Here is a 23,649-nt window from a genome sequence, read left to right as displayed (position 1 = left end):
CAAGCAGAATAACAACAGCCTATCATCAAATGTCTTCATGTGACACTCAATTCATCACCAATCACTGGCATAGAATGAAACAAAAAACCCAAAAGGCACATTGTCAGGATAAGTATTATGCACGTTTTAACATAAAATCATGTACACATGTGTACTTACGCATCAAACGAGTAAAGCCACCGCTGTGTCAGGTCCACACAAAGTCCTTACCAGAACAGACAAAACTTTCACAATTGAAATAAATGGTCTTAAATCTAATGTGTCTGTAGACTGTGTAAAACCGCCCTATGCTTTCAGACTCTGATTTGTCTGAAACCAGAGAGACAGTTTAGCAAAATAAATTTGATCTTGCCAACTTTTAAGACACAAACTGTCACAAGATCGGGAAGGCATGTTCAATTCCCAAAAAAACTTGCTTCTTACATTACAGTTTAAAAATTTGCTTTTTTACATATTTATTAATATTTCACTGTTATATGGGTTCATTATTACCTTTTCACAATGTTGAATCTCATTTTGATTTTTCTAATTTTGTATCCTAATTTTGTTGTTAAGCACAGATCCTTTGAAATATTTCATCATCTGATGTTGCTTTGAATTGCCATCAAAGGAACTGGGGAGGAACTCTGTGGTGATTTTGATAGGGAGTGCACCTTTCACCCCCAAGTGTCTGCCAATTAATATGGAAACCCATAGTAGAAGTGCAGAGAGAGAAGAGAGACCGGCTGTTCCAGTAGTAGTACGCATATCTTGGAAGTCTTGAAATAAAGATAAATTTTTGCTGTGTAATATGTCTGCTGAAAATTCTTGATGAATACACTGAGAACATTTAATGTAATATGGGCAACTAGAATCCTGTGGGATCTACAATGATTACCACACTAACAAATGCAAACCCTTTCAGATTGCTTGTGAAGGTCATGCCAAACTTTTCCTTCTTAAGAAGCTGAAATGGAGCTTTAATCAACTAAAACTGCGCATAAAGCAGGACATCAAATGTTACGTTGTAAGAACAATATTTATACAAAGAATGATGGTTGTCATTCCATGTAATATAATTTTAGTACTGCCAATAATAATAAATATTATGCCACATTCAACCCTCCCAAAGATTATTAAGTTGTTCCATAGTCTGTCAGATAAGAAGTCTGACATCTCTTGTCTTTTCGGATGCAAGGATTCACTCTCATGCAAGTTATCATTTGAAATCTTTTTTAAAATCCTCATGTCTGCTAGGGCACGATAAATCACTACCTTGGGGATCCTCTTCTGTCGATTTTCTTACAGTTTTCAATATGGATTCAGGAGCTTTGGTGGCCAAATCTTCATTCTGTTGAGCAAAAGAATCTGAAAGTTGTTTGTTTTCATCCAACTCGATATCATGGACATACATAGGTGTATCTCCTCTGGGTGCTAAATATTGTATTGAAACATTGGTTTCATGACCATCTGGAAATTTAACACAAGTGTAATCAGGGTTAGCCTCAATGAGCTCCACTTCCTGTACAATAGGCTCATATTTAAGCAGCTTGTGTATGGTTCTTCATTAATGCTGTTCCGGGTTGTGTTAACCACATAAGTAAAGAACGTCCATTATATGATCTTTTATCATGGATGAACACACGTTCGTATGGTGTAGCATTTGTTGCTATACATAAGAGTGACAGGATCGAATGCAAAACAGGTTACAGAATACCTTCCCAACATTCAATAGCCATGTTCTTTGATTTTAGTGCCAGCTGGATGGTTTTCCATGTGATTCCATTATACCGCTCTACTTGGCCATTTCCTTGAGGATTATATGCAGGTGTGCAACTTGTTGCTATACCAAGTGAAGTTAAGAAGCATTTTAATTCACAAGACATAAATGAAGATCCCCTATCAGAATGTATATAGGCTGGCATCTCCAAAATTGAGAAAATATTTTGCAGATGAGCAATAACAGTAGCAGATTACATATCAGAGCAAGGTATTGCAAAAGGGAATCTTGAAAACTTGTCTACAGTACTAAGAAGGAAATGGTTCCTGGAAGCCTTAGGTAAAGGACCTTTGAAATCTAGATTTAGTCTTTCAAAAGGTGCAGTTGCTTTAATTAAGTGTCCTTCAGATCTATAAAAAAAGAGGTTTTCCTTCACTGCTGCATGTACATTATTAGTTATTCTAATTTCTTATAGTGAAAAAGGCAAATTTTTAGATCTTATCCAGTGATACATTTGAGTTGTTCCGGGATGACCAAGTTCATCATTTAGTGCTTTTAAATCTGTTTGTGCTTTTATAGCTTCATTTATTCTTGATAAAGTGTCTGCAGTTTCATTTTTATTTCCATTTTCCTAGTTATATAATATCAAATTTGAAACAAGCAACTTCTAAACTGCAATGCATAATTTTCTCATTTTTAATTTTACTGGAGATCAAACATAAATGCCATGGATCTTTGATCAGTAAAATCTTCAAAGTGCCTTCCAATTAAATAGTGTATCCAGTTTTGTAAAGATTCAACAATAGCATATGCTTCTTTTCCAATAGAAGAATGTTTTCATTCTGAAGAGTTGAGTCCTACAGAAGAAAGCTATAAGACAACCAGCTTGAGTCAAGGTTGTGCCTATTGCAAATTTAGAAGCATCAATTTCAACTGAATGGTGTAATATACTCAAATTGCAGCTAAAGAAACTTTGGCTATATCTCTCTTAGGAGAACTGAAGGCTTTCTTGGCATCTTTACTAAGGGAAAAAGATCCCTTAGTTAAAAGAGGTGAATCTTGTCAGAAAATTGGGAATGCAATGGCAATAATGAGCAAACATTTCCACTGCTCGCCATAGAGATTCTACATCTTTAGGAATCGGTAAATTTATTAGTGGTTTCATGATCAGGTTTTATTATTAGCTATAGAGTAGACCAACAATTTAACAGATTTAATGGAGAATATGCATTTTTCCTCATTCAGGGTTAGGTTATACTTCTGAGCAGCAGCCATAACTCTTTCCTAGTTATTATGTTCAGCTTCATTCTTGCATTCAGCTGAACTCCATTTACTAGGCCTGTAGCTATTGACCTTTCAAGACAGTGAGGACGTATTGAAGCTGAAGCTAGTGTATAAACTGCCGCTGTGAAATTAGTACTGCTTACAAGTTTGGATTTGCATGGTAATGGACTTTTTACCACATCCTCGACATATTGCATCCTTAGCTGGGCAAACACTTTGTAAATGAAGGTCTCTTCCAGGAAAAAAAAAATTTCTGGATCAAATAGGAGCAACTACTGGCAATTGTTCACTATTGTCATTTCTGTTCTCACACTGTTCATTGGCAGCTACCAGTGCTGAGGAAGATATTAAATATAAGGCAGAACGATGTTCAGCAAGTTCTAATGCTCTAGCTTGATCATAAGCTTTTTCTTACGAAATACTGGCATTTTCTAATAACCATTCTCAAATGCATGGATTCTTTAAACCTTGGATGAATGCATCTCTAATATACACATTTTTATATTATTCTGCAGTAACAGACTTAAATTTACAATCCTTGCTCAACTGTTTTAATATTTGTAAATATTCATTTACAGACGCCCATTTATTGAAATCTAGATGCTAAACAGTGCCGGGCAAATATTTCATTTCTTTTAGTAATGTACAATGAATCTAGAACATTAATTGCATTATCATGTGATTGTGAATCATTAATATATTGATAAACAATACAAGTACTAAATTACATAACAGCTGTAGTTTTCTTTCTTTAGTTGCCTCTTTTACTTGTGTGAGAAAATTTTAAAAACTTCTTTTCCAGTGTTTCCATTTAGATTCTGCTCCAACACGTGCAGGGTCAACATCAAATATTTCTGGTTTCAAAAGGGTTTCCATTTTGCAAAAAATAAAGTATAAATTAGTTTTAGTTGACTAAATTATTGTAAATATTATAAAATTGAAGCTGAAGTGAAGCTTACATTGTAAGAACAATGTTTAAACAAAGAATGACTGTTGCCATCCCATGTAATATAATTTTAGTGCTGCCAATAATAATAAATATTATACAAGTTCAGAGTGAATTTATCTCCTATATTTGTTCTTAGAGTGAATTTGTCTTCCAACATATTTGTTCTTATATGAAGAAAAAAAGCTGTGCATCTTATTGTAAGTTAAGTACTTAATTGTGCAGTAAATGTGATGCATTTCTATGTTTTTTTTTTTTACTGCAGATGAACCTGAACTGTTTCTGAAAAGAAATGTGTTTTATGACAAGCAAGATGAGATGAGAGTAAGCTAACAGTATTTTGTTTCCAGTTATTTCCTACCTTATGAAAGTTAGCGTAAATAAAATTAAAACCTTTTAACTTATCATTTTTAATTAAAAAAAGTAAATTAATACCTTTTTTGGTTCACAAAAGAAATATGATGCGAATTTTCACTATTATTAAAGAAAAGGGGGTTAAATAGGGAAAATATGGCTCAGCTTTTGTTTTATACAATGACTTAAGAAAAATGTCTCTTTAATTGCTAAAAAGCATTTAAGTTTAGCAGTCAAAATCATTACAGGTAGATGAAAACCCATAGACATCACAAAACTCAAATAAAAGTCTATATCCAACCCACTAGTCTCTTCAATTTCCCCAAAACAAATATCTGACAGCTCAGGTTAACGCACTGTCTTTTACTGGCATTACTTCTAAGTCAGAGTGCTCTTTTGAAAAATTTTACATTACACATCTTTTGCAAAATGGAGGAAACCTGTATTACCTTCGGCTACCTTTAAATATAATTTTCTGTTTTCTACAACTGTTTTTTAGCATTTGAGTTTAATATGTAAATACTCCACTTAATTCTTCATTTCGTTTGTCTAGATTTATTTGTTTTTATCTAACCTGTTATTTTATGTTAATTAGCTTTACTCTCATTCTCCTTTTCCATTTTCCTGCCGGAATGCTAATTTTATTCTGTGCCTATTCAAATGAGGCAGAAAGAGATAATATTTAAAGGAAGGTTTTTAGGTTATAAAATTGCAGCATGTTCCACCTGCTGAAGCCCTGAAGTAGAAACTCTTCGATAGCAGTCTGCCTGTGACGTTGCATTAGTCTTGCTGTTAGTGCTTGTCACGTCAGCATAGCTTTTAGCCAAATTGTGCATTATTCATTCTGTGTAGCCTTTGGCTAACTTAACTTACATTTTTAATTGAATTAATTACTGTTTTACTTCATAACCACTGGCTGGTTCTGTAAGCAAAATTACATTCTCTTAAATTACTGAGTTTTAATAAATGGGTCTTTTTACACCCTTCGTATAGTTTGTCTTTTTCTTGGTCTAAGTACTAAGCCGCTTAGTTTCAGCCTGAGTCTCATTTTAGGTCATGCTTCCCCAAAAGGTGAGACTCTACACTGGTGCTCAAACAGATGTAATGACCATAGCTAAAGAAAGTCTTACATTTAGTGTGGCCTCCTCAGCATCACAAGTTTCGTCGACACCAGCTCCATAGAGGGATTTGATTTTATTGTGCATACTATGCAGGCGTGTTCTTTCTTAGTGAAGATCAGATGTATATGTTAATTTTGTAGTGTAGTCTCACAGCAAAACTCATTGCCATTTTTGTATTCATTTGCCTATCGACAAAATGAATACTGTAAGATTTCAGCTAAAATAAACTTCTTTTTATTGGTTAGATCTTTACTTGAACTGTGAAGCAACAATTCGTTAGGTTCAGTTGTATCAATAACAACATGTAGGAAAGGGAGAAAAGATTCTTTTATTCAACTCGAAAGTATTTGTAGTTGTCACTCCTGGCGCTTACAATTCCATGCCAATCCTTTTCGTAGCGACTCAAAACAGAATGCTAAAATTAAAGATAAACCTAAGTATCAGGTGCATCATCCAGCGGTAGCCATACCGAATCACTAATCAGCGAAGCCATACAGAGATAGTTTAGCATGTAGTTGCCTCTTGGACCGACCTACCATCGATGTAGACTAACCACAGGGTTCATAGCGGCCTTACAAAAGCTTATAAGTCCTTGTATATGAAAATAAAATATGAAGGCCCTTTATAGGTGCTTTTTCTTTAAAGCCCCTTTTCTTTATTTTTTTGTTGTTTTTAGTGTTCTTTTTTTCTTTTTTTTTTAATGAACGTGCATTTTTTCTCCGCACCAAAGCTGAAACTAAATAAACAACTTTTCTTCCTTAGATAGAACTTCAGATGGTGAATCATACTTTCGGAAATAGCTTTTCCCCCTTTCTCTGCATTAACGTAACCTTTGGTGCGGGCGAGAGTACAGACAGGTGCATGTCGTTCTATTTGTCAAAGAATTGCGAAAGTGGTAGAAAATTCTGGTACATTCGGTTATTCTTTTCCTCCCATCCAAAAATACTGCACACGTTTGAATTTCTATCAAGATTTTAATAATTTGAATTCTCTTCTGCGTGGTCAGTTCATATTTGCGTTTATTATGATCGTTATGCTTATATTATGAGCATATGTATGAATTTTTATAATAATATAGTTGCAGTAACTGCTGAAGTATAGGTAAACTTTCAGAAATGGGTAAGTGTGTTTTAATAAAGATTAGCTTTCTAAGGAATAATATTCTGAATGGTTTAAAGGGAAAGTAATCGAATAGTCAAAATAATTTAATTTTTTTTCCCCAATACATAATACAGTACGGAGATTGGGAGGTTCACCCTTTCTCCACAAAATCGCGAATATTGAAACCATTACAGTTCGCTGCAAAACAATCAACAGATTTTTTTTTGTCACTTTCCAATCTGGATTGAATAGGATTAAAAGTTCTGCAGTCTACCAACCCAAGTGAAGAAAGATTCTATTCCGGAAATTTAACGCAGTCTGTTCAAAATTAGAATGAAAAATCCCCCAGATTAGTAAGTCTCTTTCTTTTCCTTTATTTAGTTCTTTATTCTCCGAATACCAGCGGTAGCCATACCGAATCACTAATCAGCGAAGCCATACCGAGATAGTTTAGCATGTAGTTGCCTCTTGGACCGACCTACCATCGATGTAGACTAACCACAGGGTTCATAGCGGCCTTACAAAAGCTTATAAGTCCTTGTATATGAAAATAAAATATAAAGGCCCTTTATAGGTGCTTTTTCTTTAAAGCCCCTTTTCTTTATTTTTTTGTTGTTTTTAGTGTTCTTTTTTTCTTTTTTTTTTTAATGAACGTGCATTTTTTCTCCGCACCAAAGCTGAAACTAAATAAACAACTTTTCTTCCTTAGATAGAACTTCAGATGGTGAATCATACTTTCGGAAATAGCTTTTCCCCCTTTCTCTGCATTAACGTAACCTTTGGTGTGGGCGAGAGTACAGACAGGTGCATGTCGTTCTATTTGTCAAAGAATTGCGAAAGTGGTAGAAAATTCTGGTACATTCGGTTATTCTTTTCCTCCCATCCAAAAATACTGCACACGTTTGAATTTCTATCAAGATTTTTATAATTTGAATTCTCTTCTGCGTGGTCAGTTCATATTTGCGTTTATTATGATCGTTATGCTTATATTATGAGCATATGTATGAATTTTTATAATAATATAGTTGCAGTAACTGCTGAAGTATAGGTAAACTTTCAGAAATGGGTAATTGTGTTTTAATAAAGATTAGCTTTCTAAGGAATAATATTCTGAATGGTTTAAAGAGAAAGTAATCGAATAGTCAAAATAATTTCATTTTTTTTCCCCAATACATAGTACAGTACGGAGATTGGGAGGTTCACCCTTTCTCCAAAAAATCGCGAATATTGAAACCATTACAGTTCGCTGCAAAACAATCAACAGATTTTTTTTTTGTCACTTTCCAATCTGGATTGAATAGGATTAAAAGTTCTGCAGTCTACCAACCCAAGTGAAGAAAGATTCTATTATGGAAATTTAACGCAGTCTGTTCAAAATTAGAATGAAAAATCCCCCAGATTAGTAAGTCTCTTTCTTTTCCTTTATTTAGTTCTTTATTCTCCGAATACCAGCGGTAGCCATACCGAATCACTAATCAGCGAAGCCATACAGAGATAGTTTAGCATGTAGTTGCCTCTTGGACCGACCTACCATCGATGTAGACTAACCACAGGGTTCATAGCGGCCTTACAAAAGCTTATAAGTCCTTGTATATGAAAATAAAATATAAAGGCCCTTTATAGGTGCTTTTTCTTTAAAGCCCCTTTTCTTTATTTTTTTTGTTGTTTTTAGTGTTCTTTTTTTCTTTTTTTTTTTAATGAACGTGCATTTTTTCTCCACACCAAAGCTGAAACTAAATAAACAACTTTTCTTCCTTAGATAGAACTTCAGATGGTGAATCATACTTTCGGAAATAGCTTTTCCCCCTTTCTCTGCATTAACGTAACCTTTGGTGCGGGCGAGAGTACAGACAGGTGCATGTCGTTCTATTTGTCAAAGAATTGCGAAAGTGGTAGAAAATTCTGGTACATTCGGTTATTCTTTTCCTCCCATCCAAAAATACTGCACACGTTTGAATTTCTATCAAGATTTTAATAATTTGAATTCTCTTCTGCGTGGTCAGTTCATATTTGCGTTTATTATGATCGTTATGCTTATATTATGAGCATATGTATGAATTTTTATAATAATATAGTTGCAGTAACTGCTGAAGTATAGGTAAACTTTCAGAAATGGGTAAGTGTGTTTTAATAAAGATTAGCTTTCTAAGGAATAATATTCTGAATGGTTTAAAGGGAAAGTAATCGAATAGTCAAAATAATTTCATTTTTTTTCCCCAATACATAATACAGTACAGAGATTGGGAGGTTCACCCTTTCTCCACAAAATCGCGAATATTGAAACCATTACAGTTCGCTGCAAAACAATCAACAGATTTTTTTTTTTTGTCACTTTCCAATCTGGATTGAATAGGATTAAAAGTTCTACAGTCTACCAACCCAAGTGAAGAAAGATTCTATTCCGGAAATTTAACGCAGTCTGTTCAAAATTAGAATGAAAAATCCCCCAGATTAGTAAGTCTCTTTCTTTTCCTTTATTTAGTTCTTTATTCTCCGAATACCGGCAGCTGTTGATACCGATAGTGAAATATCACGTAAGGAAGAATCACGATGCATGTATTGCGCAATAACATTTGCGATATTTCGCAGAGATAATTAATTTTGATGTTCAGTGAGATTTGTTTATGAACACTTAGTTTTACTTTTAGTCGAAAAATTTAAAGGCTACAATCTTCCCCCCCCCCGGCTCCTCTTTTTCCCAGTTAGCTCAACTCTCCGAAATGTTCGGCAGTTTTCAAGTATGCAGATTAGTTCAAATTTTACTGTTAAAGGATGACTGCATGAAGAAATTTCTCATCTTCTGATTTCATAAATGTTCCTCTTTTTTACTTCTAATAACTTTGCTTGCAATATCTGTTAAGGGAAAACTGTTATACAATAAAAATTTAGAGAATGTTGATAATTTTGATTTAAGTTAAATTATTTAAATATTTATATGAGTGGAAAAATAAATTGTATTTATTATTAGGTGCCAAGCGAATACAATGAATATGGCTTATTATTATTTATTTTCTCTATTTTGAACTAAAATTTCATCATTAAATCTTGTAATATAGTTTCGTTCTGCATAGTTTTTTTTCTCTCATTGTAAACTAGATCTGTAAATTGAACTTTTATTTAAAATTTAAAAAAAAGTTACTGTTTTCTGTGGCTGAGGTAATGCTCATTCTCTCTTAATAAATACTGCATTTCTCATGTTGTGTATAATGTAATTAGACAGGTGCTTTTTTTTTTTTTAACTAAGATGTGGCTACGAACCCTGTAACCAGCAATTTACGTGCACAGCCATAAAATAGCAAATTAAATAGCAGAGAAGCAATATGGCCGAGACAGAACAAACTCTGTCTGAAATAACTAAGACACCAGCTTAAATGACAGCTTTCTACACTGTTTTGCAAAACGGTCAAAATTGAAATCTCATTTTGGCAAGGAAGCATGTGTTAAAAACAAGAGCTATAAGGAAGGTTTCTTACAAAATAAAATTCACTGTTATTTAAATTAAATAAAACACCACATCTTTCTCTCTAGAATTTTAATGATCGAACTCAAACGTCTAAAACAGAGATGGGCAAACTTTTTCGATCTCGGGCCAAAAATCAGAAGTCTGGTGAGCCAAGATAAATTTTTATAAAATTTTAAAAACAATATACAGGTATTACATTTTAAATATGTTCATGAGACGAATGAAATAGCAATTTCATTTTTAAAAGTTCCTTATATTGAAGTTTGAAGTGAGATGTACTCATTCTAAGGAACGAGGCTAAATGTTTATCTGTCAGTGTATTATCTAATAAGTTATTCTTTCTAAGGTTCATAGTGGAAAACACTTGTTCACATATATAAGATGAACCCAACATAGCACTGATTTTCTGGGCATGATATTTTAAATTTTGGAAACTTACTTTGGATAATGATTTGTAAAACTCTAACTTTGGCATATTTAGAAACAACTGCTTGAGAAGATTGTTAGATTGCAACTCAATTAATTGAAGCTGAAAATCTGACCTCACTGCTTCACAATTTACTTTGAAAGGCATGGTAAAAATATTGCAATTCTGCTTGAAGTCTGCGTTTGAACTCAAAATGTAGTTTTCAAGCCATCTTCATAATTTTCAAGCTTCTCTCCATTTACTGAAGGTATTGAAATTAACCTCGGTAAATGAGATAAGTCGTTCTTAGCTAGCTACCCAGCAAACAGATTAAGTTTTAGTTTAAAAGCTTTGAGATGGGCACAGATATCGTTGATACATTGATTTTTCCCTTGCATCTTGACATTCAAGTTACTCATATGACAAAAAAGATCTATAAAAATGCAAAGTTCGAAAGTCATTTTGTATCTTCTAGCATTTCGCACTCCGCAGAACACTGTTTCCAATGGTAGAACGACACAGTGTCGTCTTTCAGCTGCCGAACTTGCTCGAAAACACATCCTCCACTAAGCCACCTTATTTTCGTGTAATACAGTACAACAGAGTATTCAAATTGCATGGACTGAAGAAAATCTCGAAATTGCCTGCGAGATCGAATATTATTTACAAACTTCATGATCGCATTAAGTACGGGTTTCATATTCAATGCAGATTTACACAGAGCATCTTGATGTATAACACAATGCATCATTGTTCCTGGGATAGTTTTGATTAAAGAGTCCAAGAAATCCAAATTTTTTTTCCCTGTCATATTTGGTGCTTCATCTGTCGTAATATGACATATATTTGTTGTAGGCACTTTCAAAGATGAAAGCCCTTCCTGAAATTCGTGAAAAATATCCCATCCTGTTTTAGTTCCCTTTAAAGAACGCATGCATGCCAGTCCCTCGGTAATTTCAAAGTTCTCATCAACACCTCTTATAAATAATACTAATTGAGCAGTATCATTTATATCAGTGCTTTCATTCATAGCTATGGAGCAAAATTTAAACTGGTCAATCTTTGACTCTAACTGTGATGTCAAATTGTTATTGATGTCTTCAATTTTAGAAGTCACCGTTTTTTGAGATAAGAGTCTCAAAATTATTTTTCTTGTCTGTACATAAAACATCACAAACGTGAATTGTTTAATGAACTTCCCATTGTTGAGAGCTTTATTATTTTTATTAATATTGTGTGCTACAATGTAACTTGCTTGTGTAGCTGCTTCTTAGATACTGTTTACCTTCTTGAAAAAATTTTGTTGGTCTGATAATTTTTTACAAAGACTTTCTGCATTTTTTTTTCATAGTCGGACTTTGCTTCATAATTGGAATTCTTGCTTAGATGTTAAATGATGAGAAATGTTAAATTCTTTGAAGACTGCTACAACTTCATTGCAGATGAGACACACTGGTTTATCTGTTGACAACTGTGAAAAAATATTTCCAGGTTCATTCATCATTAAAAGCACGGCACTCTGAATCAACTTTACAGTTTTTAGTAGCCATTTTTGGGTTGAAATATTTTACGAATAACCCAAACAAGCACTAGCCACGCTATACATTTAATAATTTCACCAGTATTCAGAATGATGCTGTATGTCCGCAATCTTTCCATATACAATCAATAATATTAGAACTCATGCCAAAATAAAAAGCCATTGGCAGGAGCTTAAAATCCGCAGTCTGCCTCATATGAGGTCTAATTCACCTATATTGGATTTCCATATGTCTGCTCACCAAGAAAGAGATAATGCTTGTTGGCGGCAATCTACAACTGTAACTAACAAAGAACTTCCGCTTTTAACACTTTACCGAATCAAAGCTGTCTATGCTTGCTATTTCCGTTGATTTATGCTTTGTAGAACAAAAAGAGAGAAAGTAAAAAGATCATGAGTCCTTTGGGGAAAAAATAATATTTAAACAAAGTAGAAAAGGAGATGGATGTATAATATTATAAATATATATTTCTTTTAATTTACCTCGGACCTGAAAATTAAAATTCTATCCGTGGGCCGCGGTTGGCCCGCCGGCCATAGTTTGCCCATCCCTGGTTTAAACTGAACTTGCTGGTATTTTAATTTCAAAGCTTAAGAGTCAACATTTGCACTGAAAAGCTGAATCTAAGCTAATGTGTAATAATCGAGAATTACTTCTTTCTTGAACAACAACGTATTATTTCTTGAAACAGTTGCTCTCCTTCTAGTCCTCTGGAAGGAAAATACATTAGTATTTCTGTTCAGCATCCTTCAGAGTGATTTTTAATTACGTAACATTTTCGAAAATGAGTCATTTGACTTCTCATAACATTTAACTTCCCATTCATTCAATTTCAATTACTCAGAAATTAAATTTAATTCTCCCAACACTCTCAAGAAAAGTTTTTTGTAACAATTTTCTAGAGTGTTTCTGGAATGCAGAGTTTCAAACATAATACCACATGAACGCCTTTCTATGTATTATAAATCTAGACACACAAGACCTCGGTAACACTAAGTTCAATCTACAGCTAATGTGCTAACAACGTAAGTAATTAAAAACTTTAGTGTTATCTGGAGAGCCGTTCTTAAAACTTCACACATACTTCTAAATATTTTTAACTTGCTTTGCAATTACTTCATATAAATTTGCTGAAGACAGCTAAACGTTTAAGCATTTCTCATTCTTCCTTTAACAGCTAACTTCATATTACTTTTATTGATAACAATAAAAATTTTCAATCTAAAATCAATTTAAAAATAGCCGGAATTTAAATCTAAAGAAGGCATGTAGTTTGTGAACTTTTTTGGGGGTATAATTTCTTCTGTTTTTGGCAGAGGGTATATTGGATATTTAGTAATATTCTCATGTTTTCAATAATCAATTGCAAACCGCCATGCTTTATAATACAAAGGTGGAAGATTATTTTTCTTCTAACATGACTCTATAGGACTTGCATATGGACTGCTTGTGGGGATTGTAACTTTATTTTCTAACATCTTTTTAATATGTTTTGATTATTTTTTCCTTAACATTATCGTATCTATAAGGCTTAGTTCTTATAGGGGGCAGCATTTCCTAGATTTATTTTGTGGCTCACAATGCGAGTAAATCCAGGATTAGAATCGAATAGTTGTGAAAATTTTCTTACCAAGGCTTTAAACTTCGCCTTCTCTTCTGTTGGCAGTTGAATGAATTCCATTTCGAGGGCTTTGCTTTCATCCTTCTGTATTTTACACATTTGTACCTGCAGTGTAGCATCTTTAAAATTTAACTTTGCACTTGCTGCTCGTAAAATATCATCTCCGAATATTACAGGCACTAGCAAATTTTTGACTATGTAGAAAGTAACTCATTGTTCCTCATGTTTAATGTGGACATGCAGACCCACTTTCGTGAGGCACATGCATTTCTTTCTATCCTTGAGTGGCAATGATTTTCTGTCCTGTCACCCTAAACACACAATATCTCTTAAGATATTTCTTGAAAACATTCTGCGACTAAAGCTTCACTGTGTCGCAGGGTCTAGCGAAGCAGTAGCTGGCACATTATGTAATAAAATTTTAATTTGTGGCAGAGCCAAATGTTTCTGTATTTAATTGTAGAGGGATTTTCTTGCATCGGGTATAATCTAAATGTCTTATCATCGGTCACTCGAATTCGTTTAAATTTTGTTTTTCTGTCCTTTTTCTTCTTGCTTACTCTGACAATCACTAAAACTTTTCTTTTTCTGCCCACTGTTTCTATTACCGACCCTTGTAGTCGCATTCGTTTAACGATAGGGATGTTGCCTATTCTGGCTACCTTGTGCCTTTTGCTGGGTTGGCAATGTGAAAAACTGTACAACCAGCCTCTGCTCAAATCCCGCTGTACGTGTACTTTCCAGGTGTAGGTTTCACTTCTTAACTCACCTAGTAGGAACTTGCTTATGTCCTTGTACCAGCTTAGTGCTTGAGCTTTCAAATTTGTCATAGCACTTGTCACTTTTTGCTTTTATGGAACATTATATAAAATGCAAATCCAGTTGTTCCTAGAACACCATAACAGAGCCCTTTCTGTTTAAAGTGGCAGCGGAATTCATAGCTGGTCTCACCTGTGAAGCCAAACTCTCCTTTGGGTTAACTGGTGCTGGTGGAACTTCAAACCTTGTAGCAAGCAGCCAAACTAAATTTTCTATTTTACACCGACATGGTTCGCAAACGTTTCGGGTGACAAATGTAAGATTCGACCAAAAGAACTTTCCTTTTATTGGCTAGATATTTACTTGAACTGTAAAGCAACTATTCGCTAAGTTCAGTTGTATCAAGAACAAGACATAGGAAAGGGTAAAAAGACCATTTGATTCAACTCAAGAAAGTATTTACAATTGGCACTCCTCATGCTTACAGGTTCATGCCAATAATTTTGGTGGTGAGTCAAAACAGAAATTTAAAATTAAAACTGAACCTAATTTGGATAATCAACCAAAGTTTCACACAGTTTAATGCGTAATTAGCTCTTTGCCCTATAACTGACATAGAGTAACCGGCAGTTAATATGCACAGCTGTAAAATAGCAACTTTAAGTAGCAGAGAAACAATGTCGACGAAAGTTGGAACAGGCTCTGTCTGAAGTAACTCAGACACCAGCTTAAATAATAGTTTTCTACCTTACTCTGCATAAGGTGCAAAACTGAAAATCTCATTGTGGCAAGAAAGTGGGGGTTAAAAAGAAGACCTATAGGAAAGATTGCTTCCAAATTAAAATTAACTTTTAATGAAATTAAATAAAACCCCACAACACTAAACTGGGATTCCGTGTAGTTCCTGAAAGTTAGGTGTGCAGCATGCTGATAGTTTAATAAAATAGGAAAAGGAAGAAATGCGTACTAATTTTATGAACAGATGCAAAGTAAGGTGAATAAAATGCATCTGAAAACATCTGCGTGTAATATACATGACACTATATACAGAAGGCTTTATGAATATTTAATTGGCAGTTACACACTAGTAATATCACATAAATGAATTGATTTCCTAGCTGTTTCACCGTGTAATAAGACCTCACTAATGAAATGTTTTTTCGGGAAGAGATCTAATGGAATTGGTGAGGATTTGATGAGTTGGCTTAGAACTGATACGTTTAGAAAAATGTAAGGATAAAAATCAATGAAACGATGATAGAAAAGTGCTATGGTGTCTGCAGAGTGACAAAATACAGGCTAAGGTTATTTTGAAATTAGAAATTAAACTTTATGCTCTACAGATGAAACATTCTCAGTTCCATGGGTTCAGAAGGCAAATTTACATTGTTTAATAACCCCTCAAAAAACAAGTATTACATTCCAATCTTCAACTATACAAATGTTTTCCCTGCACATGCACATAGCTAGCACCTTTCCTTCACCTCCAGCAGGTTATGCCACTTAAACACACCAGTTTCCATTGTTTTAGAGGTATGTCAGAATTATTATTGTCAAGTATTTTTGAATAGAAATGTATAAAAAGGATTGAGTGCTGATGGCATATAAGTTTAGGATGAGCAAAGGAAGTGATACCAATAAGCCAAAAGTCTGCAGACTGAGCAGTTGAGATAGAATATATTTAATTTATACTGTTTCATTAATATAAACTTTTTTTTTGCGCATAATCATTTAATACTTTGGATTAAATTGCCATCAAAAGATGTTTGAAATGGGGGGTGAGAAATATAAATGAGTTTTATACATCGTCTTATGTTTTATATATACAGTCAAAAGTCTTTAATCCAGATTCGTTGGGACTTCAGCGATTCCGGATTATCGGTTTTTCCGGATTATAAATCATTAGTTTAAATTTGGTAAGATGGCATGCAGAAATTATTAAATTAAAAATATGAAACCATAATTTATGAAATAAAGAGCAATTATGATCTAAAGGGTATCAAAATTTAAAAAAAATATTTATTTGTTTAGTTGCTTTGTTTTATATGCTAATACTTTCTCTTTAATTCTATAAACAGACATAATTTCTTGTTCAGTTACAAAGTTCCACTGTTCAAGTCCTGTAATTGCTGTGCCAAGAAAACCGACTAACTTGTCAATCGAAATTCTTTCGTTTTCACTAACCTCTCTGTCACTTTCTTCATGCCTTTATCCATTTTTTTGCAGCAATTCCACTTTTTGTTTGATTGACATCAAAACATGCTTTCGCTTTGTAGATCCTTTGGCAGCTCCAGAATCGGAAATTCTATTTGACATAATCGAAAGTTCACGCTTACGTTTATAAAATAGCTCTAAGAGTCTGCAAAAAATAATAAGCCGGATCCAATTCAAAGGTTAAGGAACAATGCAATCTGCAACATTAACTGAAATAGATCATTTTAGCTTAGCTTATACCATCCGTTATACATTAAACGAGCATGCGTAAACGCATTTTCAGGAAGTTTGTAGCTTTGAGGTCCGGATTATAGATCATTCTGGATTATGGACATTCGAATTAAAGACTTTTGACTGTATATAATTTTTTAATGCCTCTGAAATCCTAAAAAGCTTAGTCCAGGAGCGGGAAAACATTTCATGTCGGAAGGCCACAATTCAGGTATACACAGCACCGTTGTGTAAAGCTAATGTACATTCTGGGATTCTCAACCCCTATAGATTCTTGCCATCTAGCCACATGTGGTAGTTCCCCTAGTCAAGAGGTAAAGTTCCCAGACACTTGACTATGAGCACCCTTTGCACTAAGATTTATCTGAGTTTATGGAGACGTCCAGCATAGAAAACATAACTTTACAGAGTTTACAATACCAGTTTTTCTTCAGTTGAAAAATCCATATTTTACATATAACGGAGCTAGTTGACACATGCAACTGACTGTGAAAGTCATACTGGAACTAAATCATTAGTTAATCAGGTATAGTTTATTAATGTTCCAGTTTAAACATAAATATATGAGGATAATGCCATGGAACTGATTTTAAAACAAAAATATGAACGAATACTACAAAGAAAAGCATTTATTCAACAAATTTTGATTCAATCTAAAAGCCGCACCAAAGGGAATAGAAGATGCCAATCTTTCTGGCAGGTATTAAGATCACTGGTTTCTTAATCCTTCTCTTTTCTCAAGAATTTTGAATCAACTTGTAACAGTTACTCTCAGAAATGATGTAAAACGTTATGGATTTAGATAACCATTTCAAATTAGTGCCTTTTTGAGTGACCGAATATTTATGGTCTCAGAAATTGAAAGAAAAATTATTTTCACTTAAGAGGTTCTTCATTATTTGCCAAAAAAAAAAAAAAGTTTAATAAACATAGTAAAAATGTATTCACATTTTATTCACTACGTTCTTAACTTACAAGCTTAATTGAATAATTTCAGCGTTTCACCTTTTTCAAGAATTAAATCCTTAAACAAATAACCTCCTAAACTCAAAAATATTTAATGAAATGAAAAGTACGATACTTAGCTTCGTACGAAAAAGTTCCTAAAATCAATTTAATGAAATGTATTTTTAAATGTATCACTATCTGACCTTGTAAAATTTGAGATCGAGCTTATATTTCAGTGATGCATTGCTCTAACGAGCTATTCAGCAGGTAAACCTAATTGCATCTGACAATCTGCGCAACCAATATGTTTGCCGAATCATGCAACTTGTGCAGAGGTCTTCTGGGAAATTATTTGCTCAAGGATGAGATCCTTCTCTGAGAATTTTTTCTAAGCGTAAATCTCTAACTTCTTTAATGCAAATAGCTAAATTTCAAGGACTTCGGTTATATGGTAATATTTCTTTTACATATGCGTCTCTTGTCATTATAAATGCCAATGTTTTATAACGTGCATTTTCAGTTATGAATTTTCCCTATGACTGATATGTGTATGAATATTATATGTACATGAATACATATATGGAAAATGAGAAATATATTAATCAATTTTTGTTCATTTTGAAGTTTTTCGAAAACCTGGAAATAACAGAAAGGTTTTATTAGATCTCGGAAAATAATTCACAGGCAGAAAGTCAAAAGTTGAAGACAGCAGTTTGATGGAGGGATAGACATTAGTGCTAGTGATATAAATGAAAAGTTATTAATGGCTGGATAGCTGGAAAGAGTAAAACTATTATGGGCAGATGAAGGCAATATTTGCTATGATCAAAATTCAACAAGAGCAACTATTATGAAGAAATGTTATTTTGATTGCACTACTGCTTTAACTTCTCTTAAAGTAAGTTTATTTTTCACAGGTGTAAAAATTACGTGGAACAGCAGACTTTTTGATTACTGATAAATGATATCGTGTAAGAGTGAATCTTTAACACAATATTATTATAGCTTAAAACAAATTTAGCTGAAGAATGTCTTTCCTATTTTAACACTTTGTACTTGAATTAGCCACTCTATTGCTACATGAAGGCTTAACGAGGCTGGACTGTATGCAAGAAAACTAGTGGTTTTCATCGTAGTCACTCCAGATTTCAGAAGAGCCCATTGGAACTGGTGCCATCATCATGCCAATGAAGCCAAGGTGACTGGGTCTGAGTATTGTTTACTGATGAGTCCAGATATAGTCTCAACAGTGATTCTAGACATGTTTTGATCTGGAGTGAGGATGGAACAAAAATGAGCGTCACTAAGTTGTTAAACCAAGACTTAATCAAATTTTAAAATGCATATTTATTCACTGATAAAATTTATGTTTAGCAAAAGAAAGAGCATGTTCAAAAAACAGCGAGCAGTGTTCAGATATGTACTGCTAAAAGCAAAATTTTCAAATCAGTTACCAGTTTTCAAGTACATATATATGTAAAGGCTTAAATATTGTATTTTCTAGCAGTGGAGCTTTCAGTATATTTCTTTGTGTATTGTGAAATGAACTATTGCATTGCTGTAACAAAATATTCTGCAAAAAGAATTATCAAGGCATATAGCTATTTAGTGATCTACCATAACAAATTATCTGCTTGCAATAGATTTTGCCCTGCAACCCATAGATTTAAATATCTTTAGTTATAAACTAAATGATAATCAGTTAACATTAATTGTTCTTATATATTGGACACTTTTTAACATTTGTATTTAATTAAATGTTCATTTACATAATTTAGATATGTGATATGAAAATATTGGAGTTGTTGTATGAAGAAGCCAAGTATAATATCCTTAAGGGTCGCTATCCTTGTGATATACAAGATTGTGATGTTCTGGCAGGTATTCAGGCACGTCTAGAGTTGGGACCTTTCAATCCCCAAATTCACACTGCTGAATTTTTTAGGTAAACTGACAGAATTCTCAATTAAATTTATTAAGCTAATAAATATTAATAGCTAAATTCTTTTTTTTTTGTGTGTGTGTGTGTGTATTTGCATCTTGTGCATTTATTAGGCTTTTTTATTATTTCCTTTAGTATTTTAATTGTTTTTTAAATGTATGATTTACAGAAGTAAGATAACTGATTACCTCCCAAGTTATGCTTGCAAAAATCGTTGGTCTATCTTAAATGTCAGTGCTAAACCAGGTCCTGAACATAGGCTGTTGGATCGATACCGAAACATATCAGTAAACACTACTAGGTATAAATTGTTGAGGAAATACATGGAATTCTGTTGGTCTCTTCCTTATTATGGGTTTGTACTGCATAATTATTTTGTAATGGCTGTGTTAAATTGTGTAAAATTACTCTAATGTTGTTTTCATATCATATTAATTGATCTTTTTGACTCATGCATGAAGCATTTATGTTTATGTGTGTGTCTTTTTCTCTAGATATATGTGTATACAATAAAAGCTACACTATCTGGCATTCAGCTAACTGGAAAGCTGAAGTAACTGGAATATTTTAGAAAATTCTTCTCCTGAAGAATTTAAAAATAAGAGACTTGTAATGCCATTATAAAGCTCATCATACTGCCAACATGAATACATTGTCACAGACCCAGTTATGGATAATCACAATGTCACAACACAATCATTAGGTATTCATTTCAATTTAATGTAAGCTCATTATTTTTTGTTAAGCCAGTTTAATTTTTCTAAAGATCCTGTTCTTAAGATAAGTCCTATTCTTTCTTTGCATTTTGAAAAAATGATTAACATTTGAAACAGCATGAAGTGAAATATCTTCAAAGGTACAGAATCTGGGCATTTACAAAGCCACAGTTCATGATTTTAAAAATGGATAAATGAAGGCAATGCGATGTGGAAAAATTAAAAGTGTGGAAAAGCAATTTACGGTTTTTAATGTTATATCTGTAATTTGTATCCCCTTATTATCTAACTGAATAAATAAACAGCTGTTCATTTAAAAATTTCTGTCAAAATCATTTCCATTTCCACCAACTTTTATGTTTGGTGAGATTTCGTTATGGGATCAAATGCTTTAATTTTATGCTTAAGGACTACTATATTGGCATCTATGACTGAAATAATCCCTCCAAAATGTTATATAATTTTGCATGTAGACTTTCAGCTTTCAAGTTGGTAACAAATAAAATGAATATTTGCATAATTTTAGAACAGACATTTTTCCCATTCAGTTTGCTTCTTTAACATGAATCCCATTTTTCATATTCTCAACTATCCGGAATTTTCATATATCTAGAATTCCATATTTCCAGAGCTTTTATTGTGTATATATATATATAATGTGTGTTTGTGCCTATGTGTGACAAAAATATATAAATCATTATTCTAGTAATTTGTAATAGTCTTTTAAGTCTCCATTTTAATTTCACTACTTTCCCCGTTTGTTCAAAAAATAGTACCCAATAATAAATATCTCAAAACTGTCATTTCCAAAGCAATCTGTGTCATATGATTTTTGTATAATGCTGGTGATGTAGATTGTTTTGTAAACTTAACTAATAATAATTTTGGAGTACTGTTAATTAGCCAATTAAATGGCATCAAAATTGAAATTAATTTACTCTGGACTTAGATTTCATCTCGAACAGAACATGCTTCTTTTCGCCTTCTCTTGCCAATGAGATGTTGCCACACTGCTCTTTCCTTATCACGATATCAAAAATTCAAATGTTAAATACTTGAACAAGCATATTTAGTGTGCTAAGTTATTTGCACTGTGAATGTCAATTAAAATAAAAGTGAATATTTAAAACTATCATGACTGTCGACTTTTCATTCTGCATTTAGAGTTATTCAGCACTGGTTTCCAGGTATTTCTATGGTACATTTCAATGTGCCAACTGTCTTCAAAATTACTTCTAAGCTATTACAGTTTTTGCACCATAGGCGATATTCAAAATTATTGAGTGACATTTTTCCAGTTTATTGCACACACATATTACATACATGCACACACACACACACATATATATATATATGTAATGTAATGTGTGTGTACTACATTAACAAGTAAAGTTTTATATAGTCCATTTCTGGGACTTTGTTATATTGCAAGTGTTTTCTTCTGAAACACTTTTTCCTATTCCAGTCAATAGGTTCATCTATGAACTGAGTGTAGATCAAAATGGCATAATGTAAATTAAGCAATTCATTGTCATAATGTAAATTAAGCAATTCAAACTACTTGAGATTTTTGTGTTGCTTAAAACATACATATGTAGGTCAAGAGAAAAAGAATCAATAAAGCAAAAAGAGAAATCTGGTGAAAGGAAAAGTGCAGAAAGTTATTAAAACGTAAAAAGTAAATTAAAAATCCGTCTAGATGCAGTCTATCATTCGCTGTCTTACTGGGAAGAAGCAGTGCATGACACACAATCAACTGTTAATAGTCGCCTTTATAATTGATCACCTTCCCTTATATGATTAAGTGAGAAAGAAAAATTGTCAATTTATAATGTTAATATAAGGTTAAAAACTGTACATCCCAACTGTGTTACTTTTTAAAGTAGTTAAGAATGAAGCTAGATGAAATGTTGATGAAAATTGTAGATGAAGAATTACAGTAAATGAATGTCTAGCTGTAAATGTTTGTGAATAACTCTACATTAAACTGCAGTTTTTCATCTACTGATTTCATCCACATTTAAGCATTTTGCTTTATTTTTCAGTATTTGGAAAAATCAAGTGGGAAAGAGGTGCGCAGCTTTCAATCGTATAGTAGGATTGATACAGCACGAAGTTCCAAAATCTGGATGTCTAGTATTTGGATACAAGATGACCTGCATTATTTATTAAGGCTAGAAAAAGAGAACAAATTATTTAAAAATGCAGGTGTGCTGTCATTCCTGTATGTCACTTTAATGATAATATATTGATTGACAGATGCTTTTCTTGAAATTGGCGTTCAACTGCTAATTCTTAGCAGCTCTTTGCAGGTATCTCAATTGATCCCATGTAGAAGCCTAATCTGCGGATTCCTCAGGTAGTCTTCTAAGAGAATCTGAAAAAGAAAAATCTCAAAACATCATTGCCTTGTGAAAAAGTGATCTGTGTGGCATGGGAGGAAGTTTGGTCAGAGGGGAAGGTGGGCATCCAAGTTTGGAGGGTGTGGCTTTTGCTGAGCACGTGATCTCAAGCACCTAGCAGGAGCTTTGGAAACTGCTTAGTATGCAACAGGAGAAAGTTGAGGAAAATACCCTAGGGAGTAAGGGTTCAACTGTGTAAATGAAGTCCAGTATTAAAATAATTTCTCGTTTCCTTTTATGAATACTCATTTACTTTACACACATGGAAGGTCATCAGATAATGTCACTTATTTAGTAGCTTTGCATTTCTTTTCTTAAGGAATGACAATATTGATTGATGTTAGCACAGCCACATTTCTGGCCATTGAATGAACGTGCAGGGGTGAGGAACAGTTTTCTATCTGACTTAGACAATAAGTGAAGCACAGAAACATATATGTTTGGACTGTACTGTTAGTCATGTGGGTTTTCTTCTGTTAGCATAGTAGCGAGGAGGAAAAGAAGAATTAGATTCCAAAGAACTTAAAGTTTAGTTAACATAGGAAATTGTTACATAAGGCTTTACTGGAAATATCAATCCAAACATATAAAACAGCTCAATTATCACACATGAACAATGATAAATAATAAAAAAGAACAAACATTTATGAAGTAAGACTCAGAATAAATGAACATGGGAACAAAAATAAAAAGTTAAAAATTTAATCAACAAGGAAAGGAACTAAGAAATGTAGTCTATACATAGGAAATTAATGTTGTTTAGGCAGGATAAAATTATTACGGCTATCATATCAAATTTAAAGATTGGATTTTCATTTATGTTGAAAAGAGTATCTAATTCTGGAGCAGGAATATGATATAATAATGTTATATATGTTGTGCCACAATTAAAAGCACTATA

General features: G+C 33.2%; 1 protein-coding gene across 5 annotated transcripts in view; it reads left to right on the top strand.

Moving 5' to 3' along the window:
• The window catches only part of Bili (FERM domain-containing protein 8 Bili), a 148,536-nt gene that overhangs the window by 64,379 nt on the left and 60,508 nt on the right, over nt 1–23,649 (top strand). For 4 of the 5 annotated variants that reach the window (XM_035353005.2, XM_085807582.1, XM_035353001.2 and 1 more), the window contains 3 exons: nt 4,195–4,253; nt 19,467–19,633; nt 19,800–19,985. In XM_035353005.2, coding sequence (XP_035208896.2) covers nt 4,195–4,253; nt 19,467–19,633; nt 19,800–19,985 — 412 coding nt within the window. The remainder of the gene's footprint in view (nt 1–4,194; nt 4,254–19,466; nt 19,634–19,799; nt 19,986–23,649) is intronic. The other variant, XM_035353004.2, reaches the window with a different exon arrangement.

Source organism: Stegodyphus dumicola, chromosome X1, assembly GCF_044657685.1.
Source record: "Stegodyphus dumicola isolate Sdum_Otavi_A_Nest chromosome X1, ASM4465768v1".
Taxonomy (NCBI): domain Eukaryota; kingdom Metazoa; phylum Arthropoda; class Arachnida; order Araneae; family Eresidae; genus Stegodyphus; species Stegodyphus dumicola.
This window is presented reverse-complemented; position numbering and strand designations above follow the sequence as displayed.